The sequence below is a fragment of the Colius striatus genome, chromosome 5 (genome assembly GCF_028858725.1).
Source record: "Colius striatus isolate bColStr4 chromosome 5, bColStr4.1.hap1, whole genome shotgun sequence".
Taxonomy (NCBI): domain Eukaryota; kingdom Metazoa; phylum Chordata; class Aves; order Coliiformes; family Coliidae; genus Colius; species Colius striatus.
In genome coordinates this window covers 9,920,079-9,939,627 of record NC_084763.1, presented here as the reverse complement: position 1 = coordinate 9,939,627, position 19,549 = coordinate 9,920,079, and the positions used below count along the sequence as shown (strand labels likewise).

The 19,549-nt window shown below is 41.3% G+C and overlaps 2 protein-coding genes across 2 annotated transcripts; one reads left to right on the top strand and one right to left on the bottom strand.

Moving 5' to 3' along the window:
- The first annotated feature begins 545 nt into the window (after window positions 1-545).
- On the top strand, window positions 546-7,122 carry LOC104561979 (uncharacterized). Its single transcript, XM_061996876.1, has 5 exons — window positions 546-693; window positions 1,416-3,356; window positions 4,345-4,470; window positions 5,974-6,096; window positions 7,057-7,122. The coding sequence occupies exons 1-5, from the start codon at window positions 546-548 to the stop codon at window positions 7,092-7,094; spliced, it is 2,376 nt and encodes a 791-aa protein (XP_061852860.1). The 3' UTR covers window positions 7,095-7,122.
- A 3,989-nt stretch (window positions 7,123-11,111) lies between these two features.
- Window positions 11,112-18,926, bottom strand: RP9 (RP9 pre-mRNA splicing factor). The gene is made up of 6 exons (XM_061997306.1): window positions 18,721-18,926; window positions 17,385-17,415; window positions 16,474-16,603; window positions 16,053-16,144; window positions 14,388-14,449; window positions 11,112-13,322 (listed from the first exon to the last, which is right to left on the bottom strand). The coding sequence occupies exons 1-6, from the start codon at window positions 18,924-18,926 to the stop codon at window positions 13,091-13,093; spliced, it is 753 nt and encodes a 250-aa protein (XP_061853290.1). The 3' UTR covers window positions 11,112-13,090.
- Between the last annotated feature and the right edge of the window lie 623 nt (window positions 18,927-19,549).

Below are 19,549 nucleotides of genomic sequence, written 5' to 3'. Positions count from 1 at the left end.
ATACTAGTTATTATTGTTCTTAAATATAAAGTACAAATCCTGATTTAACAGAGCTCTTGCTGTAAGCTCAAATGAAAGATATGTGTTGGGATTAAGAAGTGTTTTCTCCATGAAGAATAGTACTTCTGATTGTGTGAAGCCCTCTATGGTTCTTTTGTTGTTGTTTTACGGCCTCTTACTCAAGGCTAATTGAAGGCTAGTTTTTAGTTGACTGGAGTACTACTTTAACTTAATTTTACACATTCATATAAGTTACTGGTCCTGCAGCTTTAAAATGTGCTGTAAGATTCGGTTGAAGTAATAATATTGAGACACGTATGCAAGCTTACTTAGCAAAGGGAAACTGGGATCTTTGACCTTGATAGTAGTGTAAACTTTCCCCTTTCTGGTCAGAAGACAGTAATTTTCTTCTGGAAAGACCTGGTTTCATTGGACTGGGAGAGGAATACCTGCTGAATTCTGACAGAGCATTAAAATCATTTGGTCATGCAGTTCTTAATGTGATTAATTCCAGCCATTTATCTGTTTCAGCATTTAAAAAGAAAATGAATACTGCCTCAAATTCAGAAAGTGGATCATATTCCACAAACCACCCCAGACCCTTTTTTTATGCGCAGCCATCAGAACAACAGCCTTTTCCAAATCCATGGTACCTCAGTCATGTGTACAGTCCATACTGTGTGCCTGCTGCAGGTAAGGCAAATGAGAGCAGTCTGTGGTAGCTTTGCTTAGTAACTTACTGATAGAGTAGAAGAAATGAACGTGTGTTTGTGTTAAGTTTCTTGAGAGCTCCAGGTAGAATTAATGTTAACGTTTTACTTGCCAAAGCTCTGATTTATGAAGTGTTAGTTAAATATGTAGCCCATGTGCTAGAAAGCATCTGTTTCTGGAAAGTGGGAACTGAGCAAAAAATATTTAGTAGTAGTTGTCCTACAGCTACAGAGCTCTAGAATATGTCCAGCAGCTATCTTATGTGTGTGTATATAGGGGTTACATACCTGCACACATTATAGATATGGATAAATATAAACTTCAAAATCCATACAGAAACAGCAATATGAAGTACATCTTGTAAATGGTATACCTATGTTAACTTCTATCTGGAGCTGTCTTTTACAAAGACAATGTTATAGTCATAAAATAAGAACAACAAAAAAAGTACAGGAAGCCAATTGTTGTATTCTCTAAGGAAAAAAAAAAATGACTTTTGGTTGAAGTGTAGCTGTCCAGGGAAGCTTTTCCATGTTTTTTTTGCATCAGATTTGCTTCCAAGCATTGACAGGTGGAGTTTTTACTTAAGTGTCTCATCTTGTAGTTGTCCCCGTGTGTGCAAGCAAATGTTAACCAGAATGACTTCTTTCAGAAAGAATATGTACTGATATGTACTACTTTTTGTTGTTGTTCCCAATGTCTAGGCTTCAGAAGTGGAAATCCGTATCTTCCACTTTATCCTGTTGCGCTCCATGACTACCCTGGATTTTTTGTTCCACAGCATCCAGTGCATGCAAGAATTCACAGAAGGCCTTATTTTAATGCTCCCTCACCCTCCCCTATGTTTTATCATGCGACAAGATTTAGGCACTATGGTACCCCTGGGAAAAAAATGGAGACAAAAGAAACACAGACTGATCCTAGACAGCCTGAAAACAAGCAAAAAAAGCATCAAGATGGCCATACAGGAACGAAAGGTTGTGATGTAGGAAATAAGGCCTGTGTTTCTTCTGGCGTAGGTACAGAGACTGAAAGTACTTCAGAGAAACAAGATTCATCTGGATCTTCCATTGCAGTAGACAGAGAGTTTCATAACAAGAGCCCTTGCAGCTCTACACAGTATAGAAATCTTCCTACTGGAAGCTATGCCTTTGAAAAGGAAGAAGTGAGGATAGAATATGGAAATGGCTCTCCAGCCATTCAGCTGTGGAAGTCCTTCAAAGAAACGATCCCTCTGTATGATGTGGCGAGTGGTAAACCAGTCCCAGATAATATGGTGCAGCGTGACTTGTTTTCTGTTAGCTCGTGTGAAGGAATGATATATGGCTCTCGTGAAGGGGAGAAAATGGTGCCAGGAGCTCCCATAGATGAGAGAAAAGCTGTTCTCTCCTCAAAACAATGTGTTGAGACTGCACAAGAAAGAGAGGTCCAAAATAATGAAATGAAGCTGGATGCAGAAAAGCAGGGAAATACAGGTCAGCAGGTGAAATCTCCCCCGGGTGAAACCATGGCAGTGCAAGTCTCAGAGCTGGCAAGATCTGTTAGTGTAGATAAGACAGTGGTGAGACAGGATGTGGTAGTTAAGAAACCTAGCTCCAAAAAATCTACAGGCTTAAAAACCTCTCAAGAAGAGCCCAGCTCTAGTCAACAAGCAGGACTACTTCCATCTAGTATGGAGGTAATGAGCAACTTGACTCTTCAGCAGAAAAAGCAGAACCTAAACCACAGCACAATGAATGAGAGTCAAACGGACAAAAGTATTTGGTGTGACGAATCAATTGAGAAGTACGTTCCCTCTGACAGTTGGCTGGCTTGCTTGGACAGTATGGACACAAACTACCAGTACAATGTTTGTCTGCCACAAAGGAAACATCAGAGTGTACTCAGTCTTTCTTCTGATGACATGTCTTCTAGAGAGGAAGGCTCATCAATTGATAATGCTCCAGTGTCTTATTTTGTCCCTGACTATGTGCTTCAGAAGAGCACGTATACTTTCCAGAAAAGTACAGAGGCCTTAGAGAAAGAGCAAATTAAAAGTGGTGGGACCCTTAATGAAGGTGAAGTGATTGGAAGGGAGCATGTGAACACCTTGAATGACCAAGCTGTCAAAAACTCTTCAGCCATGAAGACTAAAGAGGCTTCCAGCAGAAGTAAAAAGCTGGCAGCCTTTCCTAGATCTTCTAGTCACAAAAAAATCCATTCTCTGAAGGAAAAAGCAGCTAAGAGTTTATCAGAAGTTGAAGACTCAGGAGAATGCTCTGTGAGGGGAGAAGAGGAGGATGAAGATGATGATGAGGAGGAGGAGGAGGAGGATGATGATGATGACATGGATGAAATTGAATATTTCATTCAAGAAGCCACTCCATATGGAACCTTGACACCCACTAAAGGAAGTTTCTACCAGGTTGGCCAGAGGGTGCTTTGGAAACCACCTAGAAATGTTATCCCGGCTCAATTAATTAGCTGGCCTGCTCAAGAGAAAATAAAAGCTAGGAGTGGGCTTGGTGAAAACATTGGTGTAGTTTACAAGCCAAAGGAGAAAGAAGGAGTTGTATACAGTGACTATGGGTATTGTGAAAGAAAGAGACCTATGGCAAGAAGAGAAGGACTTGAACACCAACGACCGCTAAGGAAGTTCTTGGGAGGTAAGCTAGTCGCTGATGTTTAAGTCGTGCTCAGTAGAACACACTACAAACGTGTAACTGCAGTTGCAAGTTTGTAGCTGGAACCAGTGGGAAGATTGGAGAGTGTTGTACCTTCAGGTGTGGCTTAGAGCCAGAAGTACTGTAGAACTTTTTTTTTTTTTGGAGGTAAAGGGGGTTTGCTGCAGTTTTTTTACCTATTGCGTGAGGATTCTGCATCTCCATAACCAACAGAATTTTGCAGAAACCCTCCTTTCAGTTGGATTGATACGCTTTTCTTTCTGACAATAGTGGCAATTGATTCATTGGAAAAGCCTACGGTGGCTTGAACTACACATTTACCACTGTTTATCTTGCAAAGTCAGGATTTAAACTTATGCAAATGTTCCAACCCTCTTGTCACAGACCTGTTGGGTGCATTAAACAGGATTAAGTTTATTACACATGGTACAGCCACCAGATTGTAACTTTTGCTGCAGATGAGGACTCAAACCATTAATTTCATTGCAGCTGCTGCTCTCTTACTGTTAGCAACAAAAGCTTTTGCTCTGTTTTAATAAAATTACTGTGAAACCATTACATTTGATCTGGAAAAGTACACTTTATTACTCAAAGGCAAATATTAGTAGAAATTGGATTCATCTGAACTGAGAATGAGAGTTATCAGTCAGGGTCTATAACTGGTTACATGGGCACTTCAGTAAGTGGCTGCTGTTTATTTGAGTCTTGTATTGTGAAAGGCATCTAAACCAGGGTGATCTGTTTCTAATAACAGCCTTAGTGGTCTTTACCTTTATTTTCTTTCTATCAAATCTGTAGACTTAAAGCAGCTTGTATCTTTTGCCATCTGCAGTCTCCAGAAAGCTATGGTTTTATTTTAGCAAACTCTTAAAATTAGAATGCGAAGCTTCCATTTGACCTGTGGATCAATCAGTATATTAACATTAGCAAAACTAAACACTGACCTTAAATCATCTTTTTTTTTTACTAGGAAGGCTGTTAAGGGAGAACATTGGGATACTACCAGAAGAGTGTTGGATTAGAAGCGGTGCCAAACCTAAATTTACCAGCCAAATGCATGGAAGTCTCTCACCTCCAGCCAAGAGCAAAGAACAAGGTACAACTTATTTCCTTGATATCTTTCTGTTCTTTAGCAACACTTGAAAAAGGATACAAAACAGAAAGCTTATGGCACATGGATGAGATTTCAAGATAATAAAAGTAATTCCCATTGTTCTAATACTAATTAAATGCTTGTCAGGTGGTATGTAAAGCTATTCACATGTTTGTGAAGGATATAAAATGCAAGGATGTATTATAGCTATTTTTTTTAAAGGTACCATGGAAGATCAGAATATCAAATGCTTTGATGTGGCCAAGCAAAGCCTTTATTTATGCCAGGTTGTTACTGATGAAAACTGTAGTAAACTTTACTGAGATGATGCTTCCCTTTAAGTGCATATGTGCTGGTTGTTCCTGATCTTGAGTAGAACATACAGGAAGTCATGTGCGATGGCTACGTAGGCCAGTGTTCAGAAACTAACATAAACCAACAGTTGCCTGCTGCTACTAAAGGATATCTGAGTGCAAATCATCTTGATGTGGATAAGGAAAAAGTGAAGAAAAGTCAAAGTTATTCTAATGAAGTAAAAGGTTAGATTGCTTCCATCTTTTTATTTCCTCTGGAAAAAGGTTAGATTGCTTCCATCTTTTTATTTCCTCTGGAAGCAGAAGGGCTTTTTTCTCTACAGCTAAGGTCTACTTGGAACTGTTTCTAGATGCTCTTCCAGGGTCTTTCTTACTGTTGGAGCTACTGCAGAACTTGCTGTAGTCTGAGCATTACTACTGTACTGAGTCACAGCTCTCAACTAACACAGTATCAGTCTTTAAAATAACAGAATGTGTATCTTCAGAACACACTGACTTGCTTCATTCTGATAATATATTTCAGGTTTCCTGTATCAAGAGCCAAAAAAACCTATTTAGAATGTATTCCTTAGACTTATGTCTCTGCATTGCTTTTCTACTTGAGCATGTCAGGGTTTGGGATTTGCCTCTAGCATTTGAGACTTTCTATGCTTTCTTTCCATAGACTTCAGGATGTTGTGGGGTGTTTTATGCTAGGTTGCTCTATAAAAATGATTGATTTTTTAAAAATTTATTTTAGCAGCATTATTCTTAAAAATAATATCCAAAAAAGTAATAACTCTAAAATAACTTGGCTGCCTTTAGCTTTCAGTATGTCTCTTCTATCTCTGAGTCATAGATGGTACAGTGTACTGAGGATGTTTGGCCTAGGTGTTACATCTTGAACACTTGAAAAGAATTGTCCCTAGAGCAGAACTATCCCTCACTGGTTCCTTTTTTGCCCCATTAACTTATCTGAGTCATGACCCAAATACAATACATCCAGAATTATAGTTAAACTGTGATTATGTATTGTAGACCTCCCAGACTGTTGCTGAATGCATGTAGTGTCAGTTTTATCTGCCACTAAAATAGGCACATAGAGGGAAGGGAGGAGGAGGAACATTACAGACCTAGCTGGGGAAATTCAAGCTTAAAATTGCCTTAAAACTATGCTTTGGAGAAAAAACACCAATTGTGTCTTGCTGTTTAGGGTGCCCAGCTTTGCTTAAACCAAAGAAGAAAAGAATAGGCAAGCCACCTTCAAAACGCAGAGACATGAGATGTGAGGTGGAAGAGGAAGTGTGGGAGATGCCCAAAAGCAGCGTACACAAAGGTTGGTACACAGGGACAAGCTACACAAGTGACTGTTACAACCACTTTTTTTCACTGCTGTCTTGGAGACTAATGGTCCTTGGTTTGAACTGCAAGGATGTTGGCTGGCTTGTGAAACAATAGTGAATGTGTATGTAGACAAGAAGGGGCGGGGGGGGGGAAGGCAAAGGTTCTTTTCTTTAAGCTGCAGGTCTGCCTCAGCCAAAATGTTATCATTTGATACAACACAAATGCATAGAGATGATTTTTAAGAACTTTATGGAGTAGAAACTTCTTGCTGTTTTGGAGGAAAATGGGGGAAAAGAAAGGAGGGGGAAATTGCATCAAGTAGGTTCAATAACAAATATGCTTTTGTGCATTCGTGGGAAAGCCTGTAAAGTTGTAAATTGAAAAGGGTCAGTACAGACAAGAAGCACCTAAAAGATCAAAGTTCTTTCTGTAAAAGAACCAAGCTGGCAAGCTAATTTGGATATTCAGTCAGGAAATACTCTCATAGAGGACTCCATTTCCCTATATTTGCAAGGTTGGAAACAGACTGAAGCATCTTCTTAGTCAGAAGTCAGTCTTGAAGTCAGATTATTTGAACATCAGTATTAAATCTTTAATTGCTGATCCTTGCTTTGTAGTGAAAGCATCCAAGAAACCTAATGCCAAAACACTGCATTTATTTGCCTCAGAAAAGTCTTGAATGCATTCAGCAAGTTACAAGAGCACACAAACTACACTGTGAGTTTCATATGAAACTCTTGTCTGTTATGGTGGGATATTCTGAAGTTCAACACCATTGCTGCAGAATCTATCCATGCTGAGAAGTTGAGTGCATAGTTCTAATATCAGCCAATAGTGTCTTCTGCAATAGGAAAAGGCAATCACTGATGTCCAGTGTCTTTAGAAGTAAATTGACACACATTATTTGGAGAGAGTACATACCTTAATCTCTTCCTTTTTTTTTTTCATTTAGGGTATGGAACAAGAAAGTTTCTCCATAAGAGAAGATAACTGCAAAAATTGAGGGAGGAGGGGGAAAAAGTATATGAGTTTTGTGTAAATCCAAAACTTGATTATTGTTCTCTCATGTATTTCGTACGTTGCTGTGCACTCTTAAAGGGTAAGAAGTTGCACTGTGAAGACTGAGGACACTGTTAAACTGGAATTAAGTACTTAACACTAAAGCCACCTTTTTTACAATTAGCACATCCACTATTTAAATAATAAATTTAATAGAATTGCACTTTGAGACTTCTTGTATTCCATCCACTTGTGGAGGCAAAAAAGTTTATGAAAGGGATGTATGTGCACATCACTTAATGCTGCCACTCTAGGATTGTGAAGCCTGTCAATGCATCTCACTTCAGTCAGGTTGTCTATGATGTGGACATAAGTACAAGCTTCTTTCATCAGCTGGACTTCTGGCTGGATTCAGGTTTTTGACTTGATACAGCTTGAACTATATTCTTTTACAGTTTGACAAGTACCGACTTCAAGTTTCAAGGCAGTTCATCAGATCTTAATCTATTTAGTTTTAATCCTCAATCAAGTATCTAAAGTACTGAGTTGATGTGATGCTTCCCCCTCCTCCCCTTTTATTTCTGTGGAGGCTTTTATGAATCCTCTATGGAGACCCTGACCTAGAGAGATGGACTGTGAAGGTGAAAGAATGTTTACAACAGTGGTGTGCCCTGTTCCCTGACTTCTTACTGATGACTTATGTTACAGTTGATACTGTACTTGGCAAGTTGCTACAGAAAAGTCTCGTTACAGAACTAAGATGATAAAACTGTCTCTGCTGAGCTACCTTTTTAACAATGGAAACACTGCCCTAGATGAGGTGGATAGATCAAAAATGTGTGGTCTTTCATGCCTATGAAAACTAGTATCATCATGTGAGAAGCATAACCGTCATTCTGCCACTCCAGGATATTTCCAAATGATAGTGTGAATGAAAAAGGTAGGGAAACTGGAAAAAACCCCACACCAGTTCTTTAATAAAAGGATGGGGAGGGAAGGGACAGAGACAGCACTTGTGTGCTGCCTCCTATCCCACTGTTCTTTCTCTATGTCCTAGAGTAACCTACATGGATGAAAGCATTTCCTGTGACTGCATTCAAGTCTTGTGCCTACTAATTACTAGTTTGACCTGTAACTGAGGTCACGCTGTCATCCCTCAATGAGGAGTATTGAAGTTTCCCTAATCAATTGCTCCTTGATCTTGCTATTATTTTTAATAGCACTTCCTTACTTGTTAATGAGCTACTGTAATTATAATCTTTACCTCGAGCTGTGAGAGAAAAGTATCCACTTCAACACTGTTATGTCAAGTTTTTAGTTCCTCTCTGCTCTAAGTACCATAAGAAAAGGAACACACATTCTGAATAGGGTTTTGTGCTACACAAAACCTGTTGTATCAGAACTTCAAAGAAAAAATGGGAGGGCTGGGGATTACTTCAAGCATGGAGATTTTTTTAATACTTTGGAAAATACAGAACTGCTGATCTTGGATATCTAATACAAGAATGTGCTGCTTTTAGAGGGGGACAGATTTTATTCTGATCAAGAAAATGAATTGTAGGATCCACAGCTACAACCAAGACCTCTTAGGTAAGGATTGATTTATTTTTCCTGGAACTTGTGTGTAGTTTTTGGATTGAAGACTAAGCCAATTCCACTGACAGACTTACCTGTCTCTTGCTGCTTGTCTGAGAGAGGAATATTCATGATCTCACAGTTAGATGGCACTCATTTTCTGTAAACAGCTAATATTTCCCAGGTACTCCCAAGCTCATGGGTGTCTTCACTTCATAGGTCTTGCACTAATCAGAGTGCTTTATACCCAGACATAAGAAGCAATTTGGGGCCTAGTGATGCTAACTCTCAAGATGATGTGAGGAAGTAGCAGGAGTGTTTAGACAGCTCTTTGTCTGAAAACAAATGCTATTTTAAACTAATTGCTTAATCTTGTTCCTATGCTGTGTATCTACACTAATGCTTAAAGTAGTATGCATGAATGGTCTAGTGTTCCAGAAATATGCCTTGGATAATGCTATATGTGGTGTATTCTACTAGTCCTGTGACCTTAACACCAAATCTTCTACTTGGCTGTTTCTACACTTAGCAGCACAGATGATTTTCAGTCTCCATCTTCAGTCAACAGGCTTAAAGCTCTATTTAATATTCCAGTGGGTAAAATGGCGACACTACAGGAAGGATTGTGAAGTACGAATTGCAGTTTAGAAGGCTGTGAAGTCCAAGCTCCCTGTACTCAGCCAGGTAACTAGCCTCAGTGACACATGACATTCAATTTTACAGATGCACGTGTCAGCTTTCGTTAGGGCTGAAGCAAGTGACTAGCCACAGTGCTGGCAGCACTGGGAGCTTGTAACTGTAGCAGCGCTGCTTTGCCTCGGAAGTTTTCACAGGCTTCCAGCAGCATCTGCCAAAGGGCACCTGAAGAATCTATCTGCTGCTTGGCCACGTCAGTGACAAACCTTAGAGGCCTCTGAGACTGCCGTATTTGGAGCTTAATTTGGACAGACTTACTGTCTGTGACTCAAAATTCCTAAATCATTCCTTGTAGCTGACTACAACCTTCATTGTAAAGGGGGTGTGGTGTAACTGCTGCAGTGGAGCAGTGGCTGGTGTCAGCTTGCCAGGCTTTAATTCTGGATTTTCAGTTTGGTAGCACCTGGGTGGCAGAAAGCTTTCCCTTTTACAATGTCTGAATAATTACAGGTCTTTCTGTTAAAATCAAACAATGCAAGACAGGAGCCAATGGCTAAAAAAGCCCCTCACATGTTGCATGCTAACTGCAGGCATGCCAAGAAAAAACAAATGCAGTTGTCCTCAGATTCCTGACTGACTCACCGCCACCAGCCATCTCAGTCAACAAGACTATAAACACCATGTGATTTCAGGGCTAAAGAAATAAGATAGATGTCAGTACCTTTGCTGAAATAATCTTTTTGAGAATGGTTCAGTGTAGTAGTCACTTGATCAGCTCTGGGAGCTGAACACCCATGAAGCTGTATTGCTTCTGAAGTATGTTGTAGCTGCATTGCACACTTAGATTCATGGGACTATACAATTATGCTATTCCTTACAATACACTCAGGTTTCAACAGAACTCTCAAATGTCAATACACATGCCTACAAAGAAGGCAAAGATCCCAAGCAAAAAACCTTTGGGGAACACTCCCCCTCCCCCCATTAAATAATCCAATGCTTAAGATTTCAAAAATAAGGCTTATCAGTCTTTCAATACTACAGCTTTCTGCCCTGCTTTCTGGATTTACTTCTACATAGAATCCTTTTCCATTAATACAAATGGGTGATGTTATTCATCTCTAGTAAGCTTAGAGTCTCTTAAATGCCAGCTTTGGCACTGTTTAAAATGCTAACTGGTGGAAAGAACTGTGTTTCTCAGCACTCTAGCACTGGCTGCCATTCAGTGACTACAAATCAAAATAACAGCTTTGACTTTGAAACTGGCTCTGAGTTTCAGTGAAGACCTACTAAAGTCTTTATGTATGGGATACAACAGATTTATGAAACTGGGAATGATATGGGAAAATCAATAGGAATCAGTTATTCAGATGCCTTCCAGTACAAGAACTAGGGTGTATGAAATGAAACTAGCAGAGAGCAATGTGAAAGTAAATGATGTTTCTTCAATAACTATTAATCTTTAGAGTTTCTTATGAACAAGGAAGTTCTATATATCTCCAAGTCAAATATACCCAAGGCTGATAAAAGCTAAAATGTAACTGCAAATGCTAGTGGCATTCTCTGCTCTGCATAAGCAGCTGCTGTTGACCATGAGGAGGAAAAAAATACTGGTATAAACAGACTTTTAGTCTGGCACAGAACAGTGATTTTTGATATCTCAAAACAACCTTTTAAACTGTATTTGATGTAAGTTAGAAACAGCCTTTTGAGGGATTTTTCTGGATTGTTCAAATAATAAATGCTGGTAGGTAAAAGGGGAAGGTTGTGTTTATGAGGAATGGGATGACAAAGTGAGGAAAGACTTGAATTTGTTTTTATTAAGCCAAACTTGAGAGAATCTTAAATGACAAAAGCAGAAGTCATTGAAGAGATCTCCAGGTCAGTTCTGCTCCAGGCAAACTTCAATAAGAATTCTCGGGGAGTGTTATCAGGTGAACATTAGCTGTGGCTTCCAGCATCTGTCAGCAGTCACTGCTCTCAATGCAGAGATTTTTCTCAGCACCAAATGTGACACTAGAGAGAACCAGCCTATAAATCTCTTTATGCTATTTCAGCTGTTAAATCTTTTTCTAGTGAAAGAGCCAGGAGCTTTTAATTTGTTGATGCTGGGAACTAGTAAGAGAAACCAATAAATCCCATTACAGGGAGATCTACTAAATAATACTGGAGGATAAAACACCACTCTACATTCAAACCCCGGGAATAAGATAAAGAATCTTCCCTGATTGCTTTGTTTTTCCCTAAATCATATTGTAAATGATTGGCAAGGAACAGGAGTTTAGTTTTACTAAATGACTCTTAGATATGTAGGAGGGAGAAAACATAATTTAATGTATACAGTTCTCTGTCCTCTTCCAAAGCTCTCATGAGCATTTTAGTCTATGGTTCCTTCATTTCACTGTCATGTTCACTCTATCAATGTTAAGGCTTCATCATGGTGGGGATTTTTTCCAATATAAGGGTAAGCACAGAGACTAAGTTCTAGGTAAGTCCCTCCTCATCCTTTCAAAGCAAGTGTATTTCTCTTTCTCAAGAATACCAATATAAATCATAGCTTTGGACCTCTGTACCTTGGCTTCAAAAAGAGATGCTTACTCTAATGCAGTTTATAGCTACCTCAGTCTTTCTAGTTGAGCCTGCAAGATGATTTAAAAAGAGAAGCATGGTCAGTCTACAAAGTCAGCTCAGTACACAACAGTTTCCCTTCTGCCTGCTTACAAGTTCTTTACTACTGTTCTGTGGCTGACATGCATACAGTTGAAAACCATTTTGCAAGCCTTATACTTTTATACTCTTGTGGGATGATTCATAAAATATTGCTACATAATTCTAATAAGCATAAAAAATAAGTTGGCATTTATTTCCCCAAGCCTTTTTAAAAGGAGAAAAGCCCCCTCAACTGTATCAAAACAACTGATAGGGAAGTATATGCAGAAATTGATCTTTTTAATTTCTAATATGAAAACACTCTTCTAAACTCAAACCACTACCTCTTTACAGTGAAGCTGAACCTCTAACATCATTACACTTGGCTCCCACATCTGGTCTGGAGAATGCTTTAGGTTTTGCTGACTTGTTTGTATTAATGGTGATGATGTTGAGATTCTGCTACACAAAAAAACCCCCACCAAGTCTTGCTGACACTGCAAATTTGTCTTAAAAGTAAATGCTCTTAATTAACTTTTTCCTCCCTTCAGCAGTACTCTTTATTTCCCTAGCTGCCAGTAATAGGATAAGTACACCGAACTTGAGAATACAGGCAGTATACAGAGGGAAAACCAATAATACAGTACAACTTGTTTATTGTAAGCACTGTAAGTGAACCCCCAGTGCTCTGCATGGTGCTAACTGCAGTCTCATTACAATGAGGTTTTGTCTATAATGAAATCACTTCATGTGGGGAAAAAAAAAAAAAAAGACACTTCAAGAGCCAGTCTGCTAATGCTGCAGATTTGTTAGGAAAACCCTTGATAGTCACTGCTTCCTGCTGACAATCACATGGAGCAAGGCAGGGGCCCAATCTGAACAAGACAGATGACCCTCAGCAAAGGTTTTACAGTATAAAGATATGATTGATCAAGTGCTGCTTAATGCAGCTCTCTTCCTTCTGGCTGTGGCACTGTGGAGGGGCAGAAGAGGACAGCCAGCCTAGGATGCTGTATGTATCCATCTGCATGTTCTGACTTTAAGAAAGCCCTTTCTGGTAGTTTCTCCCTTGTTCTTTGGCTCCTTCCTTGCAGTTCACAAAATGAAGGTGCAGCAGCTGACTGCTGTCAGTCAGATTCCGACTTCTCGTTAGATTTAGATGATTTGCGCTTTCTCTTTCTCTTCTTCTTCTTTTCCTTTTTTTTCTTTTCCTTCTTTCTCTTTTTTTTCTTGTGCTTATCTCTACATTCTGAGGAAGTAGAGCTGCTGCCATCTTCATCATCCTCATCACTGTCATCACTGTTATCGTCATCATCTTCTGAGGTAGAGTCCTCCAGGAGCTGCTTCAGTTGCTGTATCCTGAGTTTAAAAGAACTGAATGAGAATCCTTTCTGGCTCTCTGCTCCCTGTAATAATTTATTCTAGCTTTTATCTGTCTCATTCCTAGCTTGGGAAATGGAAGCTGCATGCAAAGGGCAGGGGAATGCTTCCTCTTTTGCTGAATTACACATTCCTGTTACGGTTCTCCCAGACTAATAAAACCAACCTTTTTTGAGATAAGCTCAATGCTCTGTTCTTGGGGACCTTTCATTCCATGGGCCATGAAGGGCAGACTAACTGATTGGTCAGTATTTAAGTGTCCAAAATAAAAAGGCAACAGCTATCACCAGACCACCACACAAAGTTCTGTGTGTAACCACAGACAGATGCATATTGGAACTATGATGTTATGTCATTCATTGCCCCGCTGATACAGATATGATGACAGTGAAGCTGAGAGAAGAGAATCTACCTTAGATGCAAAGGTATTTTTGACATTCGTCCTTTGAACTTTCATGGATGGCTGCCAAATGGGGACAAACTATTTGCTCAATTGTACTTTTTGTCTTCAGTCTCCCCTGTATGGAGGAGAGTAGCAGCAGCACCACTCGAAAGACTCCCTAGTTTGTTTAGTTATCTCACTGATGCAGTTCAAGAGGGAAAGCATTAAAAACTCTGCTGCTTTATGTATGGAAGAATCACCTCACGTAAGGAACATCATCAACTGCCTAAAAACAGCTTTCTAAATCAACCCCTTTGTGCCTACTGAAGGTACCTCCCTTTGCCAAATTTTAGAAAGCAGTGAATTCTTTAAGCTTAAAACTAAACTGAACCCCAGTACCTGAATACTATGTCATAAATGAATACAACTTCTCTTTAAACTTTGTTTTGGGGGAAAAAAAGTAGAAACTAATGGAATTAAAAAGGCAGGAACTACGTCTGAGTGATTATTGAGAAAGTTGTCTCTGCCAATGTAAAGAAACTGCCCCTAAAGGAAGTGTTCTGAGGTAAAAGTAAGCTTATACCAAAATTTCATCTATAGGTGAATATCATGTCATCAAAAAGAATACAAAATTGGAAGTGCAATTTACTAGAGACACTTACCTCATTTCTTTTTCATGACGTTTATTTTCCCTTATTATATCATACATTGGATCTTCATGTGCCTTCAAAGTGGAAAACAGAAAACCCAGTGTTGGTTAATAGAAGTATTGATCACTGACTGATGTACTTCCTAAAAGAAAATACACCAAAACAAGCCTATGCAGGAAGCCTTTATCAAAAGATGGATGAGCTCTTAATGCACAAGCATGCTCTCTGACTGAACACTGTCAATCTGAACTGAGGGCAGAGTGTTCACTTTAGGAAAAGCTTTCCTAATTACATCACCAGTTACGGGGACTCTCCTTTGATACCACAGAATCACAAAATAGTAGTGGTTAGAAGGTCCAACTAGATCAGGTCACATAGGAACATATCCAGGTAGGTTTGAAACCTCTACAGCAGGAGCCTCCACACCCTCCCTGGGCAGCCTGTGCCAGGGCTCCCTCACCTCAACAGTAAAATAGTTTTTCCTTCTGTTTAAATGGAACTTTGTGTTCCAGCTTCTTTCCATTAACCCTTGCCATAGGAATAGCTAGACATAGGTGAAGTTCAACATTATGCTCTCTGCCCTTACAGCACATTTTACATACTTGGATACGAACACACAGGAATATAAGACAAATGGATAATGAAGTTGGAGTTGTTCTAGCACACTGTAAGCTACCATTATTGGTTCTTACATCAGCTATTTTTAAATTAAATGGGCATTGCAGCAAGAGGGAACAAAGACAGCAAATTAACTTTGGAAGCATTCATGCCGTGCAAGAATGCAGCAAAAAGATGGGGTGATCATTTCATTTGGAAGATTAAGCAAACGAGTTTGATACACAGGAGAGATCAGACATTGACCAAAAGTAGGAATTTAAATGTCAATAGCAAATGAAAGATGTTGGGAATACACTACGAAGGGCCTTGGACATACAGCTAGAATTTGATGCAACAGAGATGAAGCCTGAAGGAAAAATGAGTACTAAGGGCAATGTGGTCATGGGAGAGGGCTAAAAAGTACTCTTTGTAGAGAAATACAGCCAGCATGAGTCCAGAATCAGGCCAGAATGAGCCCGGATCACATTTTTCAAGAGCAGAAATGAAGACATAAAACATAGAGTGATGAGAGCTCAAAATATAGGCTAACAGTGCAGAGTGAGAGGAGCAGCTAAAGGAGTCACACAGAAAGGATCCACAGAGCTGAGATGTAGCCTGGTGCAGCAAGAGATCAGCCTTGTAGACAATGACTAGATTACAGACCTAGACAACAGGCTTCATGATGTGGTTGTTCCCAGTGGGCACGAGAGGCTTGAAGCAGCTGTCATGTGGGCAGCTCAAGCTTGGCTTAAAATGTTTTTTTGCTATGTTGACATTTTAGTGACAAAAACATGAACATGAACTGTTAAGTTGAAAAAGGTTCCTGAAGGTTTCCACTGTAAATGTAAAGGTTACTAATTTTTCCTCTTGAAGGGTAGATTTTTCTGCAAAGCAGTCAAACGTCCAACCACATCTGTAGCTTTTGTTCTTTATAAGGAGATTTTCGGCATCTATATTATACTAGAGACAGAGGAAAAGTCCTTAATAAAGCATCATCTAACAGGCTTCTCTTCACTTGCCAGCTTATGCATCACCAGTATTGAAAAACACAAGCAACAATCCTGCAGTCTTTGTACTCACTACTCGAAATTGTTCCAGTTTCTGATTGCCTTTGATAAAGAATGGGCATTCTTTATCTCCTGTTCTGTGTCCGTAACGTTTACACCTCCAACCTTAAAAGGGAAAAAAAAGCAACAGTGAATTGCACCTCTGACTCGGGTCAGAAGAAGAAAAACCAGACAAAACCCAAACCCTATTTATGCAAAATAATTTCAAGTTGTTGTAACAAAAAGAGAGGTACAAGCATTATGCTGAGAAATGTCACGTCCATACATTGCAAGGCCACTACAGCCCTCGAGGGAATGCTTGTTTTTATATCAATATGATGCCAATCTACCTGGACCTCATCATCTGTCCACCAGACAGACATTCAGCCCTCCCCCAGGGTTAAACAGATGGCTGCACGAAGGTCCAATGACACCTGGCATGTGTTCAGCCTTACACTGCATGACTTTGACTTCTTTTCCCAAAGGCATCCAAAGCCCTTTTGTCGGCGCATGCGCCAGGAATTCTCGTGCACTTTCATTGCCTGGCACATCAGGGATGCAGTCTTCTGGCTTTGTTTCATTCTCCTATGCAAAAAAAAGAGACAAGGACAAGAACATCACTTCTTTTTCTTTTAACTGTTAAAAAATTAACACTCCAAGTGTGCACTTAGGATGGAACCTATTTCCCTGTAACATCTCTTTTTCAACACATCCAAAATCCCTGACCCTTTTAACAGCATTAAGTCATTTTCTTTTTCCCCCCTCATCCTCCAACCTTCCAGTTCATGTTCATTCCATCCCTTACCACTTATTTTAGCAATTTATGTAAACAATATAAATGAAAACTTAACAGAAAAGCAGAGATTTCTTTTTCCTCTTCCTGATCACAAGACATAACAATTAAAGCCAGCCTTTACAAAATAGAGCAGGATTTTTTAGGTTAAAAAGTGCTAAATTATGGCTCAGGTACACAAATTTGGCAAGATCAACAGTTGTTATGAATGGGAATTTTTACACAAATACTTGAGCATAAGCAATGGTGAAGAATCCTGAAAAAGATGCTACTGAAACTGAAAATCTGCTTCACCACAAATGGTTCTCTTCCATCCACACTATTAAATATTGTGTGCTAAGAGGTGATGAAAGAACAGGCACCATCCTGTCTGATTCTGGACATTTCACTCTGGATTCACCAAGTCAAAGAGGTCAGCTTATAACTGAGGAGCTATGAGTTTTCCCCTGGAAGCACCTACTTCTCCCTGTTATTTATGTAGGTAAATGTAGACACTGAAGATAAACAGAGAAAAGACAGATTGTGCAAAATTCTCTTGTAATGCTAAAGATGTACTGCAATGTATTTACTAACCTTAATTAGCCCTGGGGGAGGTTTCTCATAGCTGAAAAGCAATAGAAATGTTGTTACTCTGCAGCTTAGCACAGCCAAATAAATTGAGAAACGACACTATTTCAATGGCATAGAGTTCAAACCTTCACCTCACGTTTTCCCTTACATTTTACTCAATCGATAATCACCAAAAGCTGTAACAGAACATGGATACCTGGATGCAAGCAGACTGAGACAGTGTTTCTCATCATCACCACGCGTGTCTCTTGCAAATATCCTTTGGGTTGGTATCGAGGGGAACAACTACTTTCACCACACTGCTTTACGGGCAGGTGCCATACATCCAGCTCAGCTTCAGTTACCACAAATGCACAATCCTCTCTTCTCTGTAACACCCCTCCCCAAGTTCTCACAGGTCCTCATCTCTATTCCAGCACTGCTGAATCACAGACTTGCTCAGCTGAAAATGCCAAGTCAGACCATTCCTTACAGCAAGCGTTCCCAGCCAGACGTGGTTTAGAATAATAATTTTATCTCCTTCTCTCTTTGCCTTAAACCTGAACAGAGAACCTGACTGACCAAAATACCATCTTTCCCGCAGCACTTCTCTGGAGTTAATAGCAGATATAAAACTTATAGAAATCCAACTAGTAAGCAGGTGCTGCACAGCGCACGGCAACTGAGACAGAACGTGTGCCGAGGAGTTATATGCCGAGGCACTACGAAATGGTCTTATAACAGAAACCTGAGTGCCGTTTGGTGCACTTGACAACAAACAGGCTTTTACCTTCTCTTGGAAACAACAATAAAATAAAGATCCTGTTCTTGGGAACCTTCTGATCTTTTTATTCCATTACACCCATCTCAATGAAACGGCATAAAGCTTGTACGGCACTGCGGGCCACTGGTGCAGCCATTAGGCAGATCTCAACGCTTTTATCTTCTTATTTGTTTCTTAATTTACTCTAGTGGAAACGGGCCGATCAACTTCTACTTTTATGCCGCAATTCCCAGACTTCTAGAAGCCTGGAGGAGCGTCATTTCCACCCCCTAAAACGGTTCCCGGGTCACCGATCACTCCTGGAAGCGCCCCGAAGCCCCCGGCGCACACAGCGCGGCGGGAACGCCGCAGACCCGCTCTCCTGCAAAAACCGGGCGTGTGTTTGGAACGTGAGGGAGCTGGAGCAGCCCCCGCGGGAACGGAACGGGCCCCCGCCTGCCGCGGGGCTACGGAGAAGGCCAGCAACCGGAACCCCCCGCCCTGGAAAACAGCCCCTGCTGCCGGCGGAGCGGGCTCGGAGCGCGGCCGGGGCGGCCCGGCGAGGCCTCCGGCAGCCTCCCCTCCTCCGCCCCTTACAAGGACTCCAGGTGCTGGAGCTTCCGGAGCTGCTGCGCCTCCTGCCTCTTCCGTTTCCTCTCGTGCCGGTCCTGAGTCCTGCCGCCGCTCGCCGCGGGCTCCGGATGGCTCTTGTGCCGCGCCCGGCTGCCCCTCGCCGCTCCTTCCCCTCCCACCTCCGCCCCCGCTTCTTCCTCCTCCTGCCCCCTCGGCGCCCTGTGGGACATCGGCGCGGCGGGCAGAGCCGCGGCGGACAGCGAGGCCGCGGCACCGCCCCCTCGGCTCCCCTTCCCTCCCCTCTCCCGCCGTTCCCCACCGCGCATTTCGCTTTCACTTCCCCTGGCAGGCGGGGCGCGCACGGCCGAGCGCAGCCGCACCGCACCGCGCCGCGCCGCACCGCGCAGCCGCCCTCCCGCGCACGGGCCCGGGCCGGCAGCAGCGCAGCCCCCTCGGCTCTCACGCGCCCGCCGTCGTCTCGGGCGGAAAGAAACTTCCAAACGCCAATGAGAAGTTGAAAAGCCGGCAGTGCTGTATTCGGGCGTGGGGTGTGCTCCTCCTTCCGACGTGCACACTCCAGGCATCCTTTGGTAAAGCTTATAGCCGTTTGTATTTCCCAGAACTAAGTATCATAGAATAGTTGAGTAGTTTGGGTTGGAAAAGACCTCTGAGATCACGGAGTCCAACCTCTCCTGTCCCACTGCCAAGCCCAGCACTGAACCACGTCCCTCACCAATTGTCATGTCTATATGATCGTTGTGCATGTGGTTTAAGTCTCTGAGAGGCTTCCATGGTGGTCTTTCATGGTTCATAGCAGTCTCTGATGGTCGTATCAGAATGTCCTCTGGCCAAG